This window comes from Buceros rhinoceros, unplaced genomic scaffold (genome assembly GCF_000710305.1).
Source record: "Buceros rhinoceros silvestris isolate BGI_N320 unplaced genomic scaffold, ASM71030v1 scaffold12107, whole genome shotgun sequence".
NCBI lineage: Eukaryota > Metazoa > Chordata > Aves > Bucerotiformes > Bucerotidae > Buceros > Buceros rhinoceros.
In genome coordinates, this window is record NW_010421699.1 from 99,775 (window position 1) to 108,628 (window position 8,854).

Here is an 8,854-nt window from a genome sequence, read left to right on the forward strand (position 1 = left end):
AAGTCGTGTTCTTTGGCAGTCGGAGACCGTAACTTTTGTCACCCCCAACACACTGCTAGCTACAAGACTATGGACCAATTTCTACCTCTGGGCCATCACTGCTTCGCTAAAACATTGCCAGTGACAAAGTCATGGGAGCTCTCTTGCAGCAGCCATGGTGCTGAGCAGGGCCACGTAGCCATGAGGAAAGGCAGCTCAGCAAGCAGCCAGCACCCTGCAAAAAGATGGAGAGAGGCCTGGAGACTTGTACATCCCCACCACACAATGAAACGAGCCCTCTTTCCCCTCCTCTCGCTTCCCCCTGTGGCTTTAGTCAGGTGATCTAGCCATCTGCAAGACAAAGATAATTGAAATTAAAGGCCTCATCAAGCCACAGCAAAAGTACCCAAGCAGATGTCTGTAGTATGCCTATAAACTGATCAACTTGAGCACAATGCTTGAAAAAGATCCAAACTCTCTAGGGGCTGCCTGCAGTTTTCTGGAACAATTCATCTCTGCAGAAATAATTTAGACTGATGTTAAATGTTGGCCGTATTGGTTGCGACCCAGCACAGCCGCCTGTGTCGCTAAAGCAGGATACTGCTAGGGATAAGAAAATCGCCACCTCTATCTATCCTGTGCACAACGGTGAAGTTGTGGCCAGGAGTCACACCAAACTGCATTCAGAGGCTTCAAAAAACTCAGCAAGAACAAAATACTTCAAAAGTATTTGGAAAGCGAGGGAGGAAAACTTAACCTCAGTGTGATGCAAAATAAACCAATGATCAAAATCTCCACAGCATACACTCACTCATCCTCAGGAATGTCCTTTCCACGTGTGACATGGGAGAGGAGGACACGGTTAGACTAAGATCTAACTTTAAGATGAGTAATCATTTGTATACTCCTCCCTGGTGTCCTTATAATCCCAGGAGAAAGGCCTTTGCTGCAGACCTCTCCAGGTTGGTGCTCATGACCCTCGTTTCCACACTGAGCTTCATGGGATGTGAGGTGAGATTTAATACTGGTGCCAGCTGAATTTGGAGCTCCCTGTCACTGCCTGGCTTCAGTGTGCCCTCCAAACACAGATCAAACATCCCCTTGAACATTCACCAGGGGAGATTTAGACATACTTGCCCAGAGGAGAAAGAGGCACTAGTTGAATTCCAAGCGCTGTTTTAACCTAATTTTGTTGAGAAAAGTGAAGTGGTTCCGTGAACATTTCTATTTTAAGCTCAAGCAAATCAGTCAGGCTGTAAATAAAAGAACTGTCCACACGGGGTTTGCACTGGTTTAACTTCAGTTGGTAGAAAAATCAATGCAAGGTCAACAATTCCAGCTTCTTTGGGTAGACAAGGTTAAGGACTTGCCTTCTTGTCATAGCATTAAGGAGCTTAGAAAAAGCTTTAGATTTCCTCAGAAGTACACTACCAACAAGAGCAAACCCAATTTTAAGAAATAACTCAATAAGAAACCAAGAAGTTGAGTGAAATTTGGGAAGATCCTCCACAGTGTGACCTCTGACACATCCTAGCTGTCCTAACTGTATCAGCCTACTGTTATTCCCCTGAAATCATCACACGGCTGGTTAGTGGGACAAAGTGAAGTGGGTGTACATTGTTGGGAACGGAGCTGGTGGTTGAGCTCCTACTAACAGCTAAGCACTCTAACGGATCAAGCACTCAACAGGTACCCGCAAACAGCAAAGCCCTGAAATCAGGTTTTCCGCTGACTTGTACGAGGATAAAGTCAGGCCTAAAGCAGATAACCACTGGCTTCAAGGTCCTTAAAATCAACTGTTAAATTTTAAAGGATGATTTTTGTCTCCAGGGTGTCTGCAAAGATCTTAGTTACTTAACAGAGCCGCAGGAACGTTTTGGCAATACATATTAAATACAGTTAGAATACCTTTTTAGGACTAAATTGCTTATGAAAAAGTACTCTTTAAAATTGTTTGGTGATTTTTGTTTCACCACAAACACAGCCCACATCAGACATGCTGAATAAATGTTCAGCTTTAGGTTTTTAGAAATGACCATCTGGAACTTTTATGTAATTAATTAATTTCCTAATGAAGCCATATGACTTCACTCAACAATGAAAAGCAAAATGGGGAAAAAAAAGTTCTTTCACCTCTTCATTTATCCAAAATCAAAATGTTTGGTATTCTCAGGTACTCTTCCCTCAAAATGGAAGAAGCCTAATTTTTATATTTTCCGATTAGTGAGAAACTTTAAATACCTCAAGTACTAAACACCTAAAGACAACTTTTAAAAGTGGAAAGCTGCTCAGTTTTAGAAGAGTTTCCAAAACACTGATTTTGAATGACATGATAACACTTTTCGGACAGCTACCATTTAGTATTTAGTGCTACAGATGAACCTACAACCCTGCAGTCTGAGACATTATGCTCATTAGCCATACCAAGAACTACAGAAATTTTTGAAAACAAAATCACTGAGTTCGACATTTCTTGCTTTCAGCAAGCTTTTTGGCAGTCTTCAGTCTTTATGTATATTAACACATGCAGTGTTAGTGAACATTAATAAGAACACATGTAAATGCATATAAACATTTTTTTGGTTATAATTACTTTCATCAACACTGTTGAATTCCATTCTGCTCTGGAAATTTTTCTGTCTATCCCGCCCTTTTTTTTTGGATGCCGAATAATATTACAGGGAGTAGAAATAACGACTTCTGAATACCTCCACTATCCTTATCTCTTACAGTTATCACTCACTATCAGAAAGGAAGGGAGGGGAATCATACATTTCATACATGGCTTAGTTCATGTTTCGGGTAACTTTGTACAGGTAACTTTGCTTTATTTTCATGTCTGCATATTTACACATGCCAAAAAGTGAAATGCTGACTTAAAAAACAAACACAAAAATAAAAAAAAAAAAAATCAGCAAACTCTCTGCTGTTACATTAGACAGAGTGAGGATTTTAGCCCATCTTTTCTCCTCCTGCCTATCTGAGCATAAGCAATCTAAAGATGGAAGTGATGCAAAGCTAAAAGGAAGGAAGAAAAACAGATGGAAAAAAACCCGCAAGAGATGCTCCAAGTCCAAGAGACCTCAAAAAACGGTTTCCACCCACCATGGTGACTCATGACCTGCCCGGCAGCCTCCATACTGACGTTCTGCAGATAGTTGTGGCAGCGTTCCTTGTGCTCCTCCAGCGAACTGCGCTGCTTGTAGCTCCGGCCGCAGTAGTTGCACTTGTGAGGCTTCCCCACTGCGGAAAGAACGAGAGCATCAGGTCAAATCCATTACAACCCACTTTTGCTATCAAAAATCACACCTTTGTAACAAGCTACTCTTGTGATGGAAAGACACCTAAAAAAGGTTACGCAAGTCCCAGACCTTTTCCCCACCACACACACCTCCTCCCACCCGCTGGGTACTTTGCCCCATCCGTTTTTCACACTAACGCGTGGTATCAGCAGAAGGAAAAAGAGGCGGAGTTGTTGGTCACAAAGCAAATAAACAGATGACAAGAGGAGAAAACAAACCAAACAGCTGAATCACATCCCAGCACTGCCTGAGTGCCACCAAGTCTCGTGGGAAAGAAACTTATGAGACATTTTGCCCATGTCACGAACAGTTGCCTTCGCAAAAACGAGCTGCCCCAGTGGCCTAATTCTGCTCCCAGCCACTAGGAAACCCATTACGTGGCCCAGAGAAATAGTTCTCTCATTGACAAAACTTTGCCAAAATTACTATGCGAAGGTTGGAAAATAAAAAGACAACAGAAAGTAACTTTGGTAACAGCACTGTTGCATGCCAGAACTGAGCGGCCACTAGTAATTCACTGAGACCAGATAATACTAAAACGTATAAACGTAAAATATAAAAGGCCACGTACGATTAAAATCAAGCCAGATGTATGCAAGAAGTAACTCCCATTTTTAATTTTTTTTTGGTTTAACTCAGCAGCATTATGAACAAATGGCAAATGCTTCTTAATACACGCAAAACCTGGCACCAGATTCTCATAAAGTATACCCTTTTCATAGCACGTCATTAAGAAACCACAAGAATGGCCTAACCCAAGGCCAGAAAGCTAGCCAGAAGCGTATTTTGCCAAGCCGTGCTAATAAAGGCTTTTAATATAATTTAAACTTGTAGAACACGAACATTTACTCACTAATAACTAAAGAGCTATTAAGGCAGTACTGCAAGTCTAGTAAAACACCAATGGCTGCGATTTTCAGAGCTTACTGAGGGATGGGAAAAGTCAAACTTTCTCCAAGTTTTGAAAATCTTAGGTAAGAATTGTGGTTTCTGGCCAAAGAAATTGAGAACATTCTCTGTTGGATAATATAGATGTTTCTACTGGCTTTGTTCCAATATTGAAAGCATTTCATGGTCATTTACCTAATGAAATCCAAACTGTGCTAATTGCAACCAAAATGCACCGTCACCACTGGGATGGGAAAATGCAGGGAAAACTGAGGGGAGGACATCTGTAGCCAACAAGAAGCTGAGCACCTTGCACTGGGGCTGCAGCCCCAAACATGAAAGACCCAGAGTCAGGGAAATCCTCTGGGGCCTCTGCAGGACCAGCACATACCGCCATGCATGCCCCACATTGCCCATACAAAAGAAGATGAAAAAGCCTGAGTCTCTGGTATTGGAGCTGGTCAGAGTTCCCAATGTTTTTGTCTCAGAAAAAAGGGGGTTGATGTAATGAACACCCTTGCAGAAAGTTTCTGGTTTTCTCAAAAAGTTTGTATCTGCGGTGCAGTGACACAACCAAGTTGTCCATGGGGAAAAAAAAGCCGATTTTAATAAGCATCCAAACTGTAGATATATTTCTCTTTATTTAGAGATAAGGCTTATCCTCAGGGCAGTATTGTATCTTAGACCAAACAGTTGTTGTGGTCTTTGTTTTCATTCGCTCACTAGCTGACACCGTTGCTGTAGCTGGTGTTGCTACTGGAAATCTCAGTGGAGACCAAGCGTGAGGGTGATACCATTCCCAGAGCCCTTGATGAGAACGATCTGAATCAAGCCTCAGCTCTTCAACGTGAACCATCTCACTATGGAAGCACCTTTAGGGAAAAACACCAGAAAGACTATCACCACCATTACAATGCTTCATCATGCATCTAGATAGCATCAATGTCTGTCAGTCTGACACCTTTACTAAAGGCTAACTCGTGACTAATAAAAAAAATTCCAAAGCCACTGAAGGGATTAAATTAACCAAGTTGAAGCAGGGCTGAATTAACCCACCTGGTTTGGTTACACCAGGTTATCAAGCAACTTAGATAAACTGTAAGACACAAGGGAAAGGGATGATTGCTTTCAGCTATTCAAGAGGCAGCTACAATTAATTAAATATACTATCATTTAGCACAGGGAGAAAATATATTCTGCTACAAGGTCAGTACAAAAAATTTTGTTTGACAACAAAAAAAAATTTTTTTATTGCACCTCTTCAATTGGTTGCTCCCTGCGCTGCAACAATTACAGAAACTATTCACACACGACAAGGTTAAGATTCTCCAGTGATACCTAGGATAGTCAGCTACCCAAATTCCATCAAATTTCAAGGTTTGTGGATAGGATAAAAGCTAATGATAAAGGCACAATTTCTACAGGCAATATGGGATTTGAGGAACCTTAACTCCCCAAGGAAAGAAATACTCCAGCATACCCGTTCCTTCCTCTGAGGAGAAGATAAGATAATAAACATGTGACAAATGTTAATCTTATTGCCTAATACACAACTGGAAGCTGCTCAGACACAACCATGAAGGACAAAGTTTGTGAGCTCTAGTTGAGTAATATCGAATACAACTCCCATAGGTTCATTTCCAAATTCGGTCCCCCTTGCTCTACAGACACAATCACATCACAGCCCCACACATGTAAAATCTGATTTACAGTATTAAAAAAAAAAAAAAAAAAAAAAAAAATCACAGAAAGCAACTGTGACTTGGGTTGCAGCGCAGCTGATCAGATCAGTCCACAATGGAATCAGTTCTGATAGCGGCGGTTTGTGTCACCAGTAGCTCTCACAGCGCATTTGGTAGGAGTTGCAACTAGCCAACATAGCAATTATGGTCTGGATTTCAGAAGCCTTGTCATTGTGACAAATGTCAAGTCATTGAAATAGGTGCAAATTTCCCCTTGTATTCTCAAAGTAAATAATGACAGAATGTATATGTATCTGTCAATGTGAACATTGCCAGTGGCTGTACATTTTTCTGTATCTCATGTTCCCCAACAGAAAGCTGTAAAAGCATATTAGAGAACTCAATTCCAGTGATCTCCTCAACAGAAATACTTCGTTCCACGTAACAAACCACCCTATGATACCTTGTGACTGCCAAGAGAGACTTCAGTGTTTGTCAAATACTGTATAGTAGGTAAACTTTGACAGTAAAACTTTGCCCCCCAAACATGTGGTTTGCACTACTGGGCACGAGTGGCCTTGGTCTATAGGCCATGGACTGGAACGCAAAGAGTTCAGAGTTATAGCCCACCAAAACTCTCTCCAAGCCCCTACTAAAGGCAGCTCTTTCCACTGTGATGCCACTCAAAAGTTGGACTCAGCTTGTTTGGTATTAAGCTGCCTTCTCTGAGATCCTCACTGAAGACCACAGTACATCGACACTCTATGTAACCACTGGCAATAGTAGCGGCACCCAAGCAAAGCCTGTTTGGAAATCCCTGGTTTGGGGTAATTATTCCTTTATCACCTTTTCATCATAAGCAATCAGATTAAAAATTACCAGCACTCATTCTCATAGAAGTGACACGATTCAGCGAATGCAAACAAGCCCAATACCTTGAGAAATCTTCTGTTGTCGACCTGGGAAAGACCAGGGCACTGGGCAAAACCCGGTGGCCATACCTATGAACCAGCTAAATTGAAGAACACAAAACCCCACTTTATACTTCCTACTGAAATGTCAGAATTTCCAAGCATTTAAGCTCAGATTCATGCAGATGACAATGCGGCACAGAAAACCCACAGCGGAGTCTCAGCCTCAAATGGAAAATATTATGACAGTCACAGTGAAAAAGACATTTAAATTTGAAGTACAATTTTTACCATGAAACAGGTAAACCACTCACTGAAATTCAGAGAGAAACAGAGTTTGCTTGTGAAATGAAAACCTTCACGTGGAGGGAGGAGGGAGAAGAGGAGGAGGACATGAAAGGCAAAGTGTTTCTGAGTTTGGAATACTCCGAGTCCTGTGGGTGAACTTTGATAGCCGAGAAGTCTGCGTGCAGCGACAATGAGACAGTGTAACTCTAAGGTCAATATTCAAGACAGAGAGCAGACTTGGGCCCAGGGAAACTTCTTTTAAGTCATAAAAAAGGTCAGTGAAAGAGAAAGAGCCCGCAAGGCATTCACGCAACGTTTTGTTCTCAGAAGAGCTGGGAATGCATAACAGAATATAAAGTATGTGAAAGGAAAATAACAAGGCATCCCAGGTAATACCTTGCCATAAGCATCTAACATAAGAAAGGCTTAGAGAACAGGTTAACAGCAACATTAGACTTGGCTGAGCTAAAACCCTGCCTCCGTGAAGACCAATGGTTTCAGCAGTCAGGATTAACTACTGCCACATCTCCCCGTTTTGGGTAGCACGTTCTCCTCTGCAGCAGTGCTCCTTCCCATCCACCTGCCCGAGTCACGAGTCCCAGTGATAGCTCAGCTGCTGATGCAACCAGCTCGTACAGGAAAGGGCATTACTACCACCATGTGACATACGTCAGCCTAATCCAAGGCCTCGAGACTTTGCACTGAGCTTTGTACCAGTCTTTGATTATTTTTGCATTCTTGCCCCATCAGGGCCTTGGAAGGGAAGCCAGCCAAGATTCCTGAACTAAGTGGCCATCTGATGTAGCTACTTTTGGTCTGAGGAAGTCTCTCTGATAGCAATGCACTGGGCATGACTTATTTCTGTGAAATGTGAACTCCCACCTGGCCTTTAGCACCCCAAAGCTGGAGGAAACCTTGAAAGTCTCCAACTGAAGCTTTCTGAGGAAGTACCGAAGAAGTTAAAATGTTCTTTTGGGCTGATACTTACACCTATCAGTGAGGCTGTAGAATTGCCTGCCACAATCATAACCAGTATTAATTCGTTCTTTCTTCCCTAAAACTGGAAGCTGCCTGGGAGAGGGGAGCTGTTCCGCAGTTACACAGCGTGTACCACAAGGCACCCCTTTGCCTTGGACGGGACCTCACAGTAAGATCAGTTTTAACACAGAGGGAGGAAAAACGATTAAAGCTCTGGGCTGGGACTAGGTAGCGCAGGGTTCAACTCTAAGTTACGCTACAAATTTTGTGACTGCAGGCAAGTTATTCTGATTTCCTGGGCTTCAATTATTCATAGGTATGATTAAGGTAATAATTCCCTTCTTCACAGCACGTACATGAATTCATTGCGAGATGCACAGAGGCTGACTTGATGAAGCTCACACAAGTAGGTAGACACAGAAAAAGACAGCCCATACCTGCACTGAGAAATTAAGGATTTAATACGCCGTGATTTTATTGAGTGATCATTAACAGAGTGATCATTAAAGAGCAGGAGGAGATATTCAGGATGGCACGGAGGAGAGGATGAAGCAGAAATAAGAAAATCAAATAATAATAAAAAAAATAGGTGGCATGCGAGGTAATTTGCAGCCATGGTGTCCTTTCAGGCCATGAAACAGTTAGCCCAGGGAAAAGTAAAATGCCCTAGAGCTCACTGACATTTTACACTACACAAAACCAAAAAAAGAGAGTGTGCCATAGTGACAAGAAGGTGGATACAATAGGTGCCGCGGTCCTTTCCACCTTCCCTGAGCCAAGGAAGCAATTGCCAGCCAGGAGGGCAGAGGCAGCACCGAGGTTTCAC

At 42.3% G+C, this 8,854-nt stretch overlaps 1 protein-coding gene across 1 annotated transcript in view; it reads right to left on the reverse strand.

Moving 5' to 3' along the window:
* Nucleotides 1-8,854, reverse strand: part of IKZF2 (IKAROS family zinc finger 2 (Helios)) — a gene marked incomplete at its 5' end in the record, with an annotated part of 54,380 nt that overhangs the window by 11,747 nt on the left and 33,779 nt on the right. Inside the window, one exon of the mRNA XM_010139790.1 lies at nt 3,085-3,222. Coding sequence (XP_010138092.1) covers nt 3,085-3,222 — 138 coding nt within the window. The remainder of the gene's footprint in view (nt 1-3,084; nt 3,223-8,854) is intronic.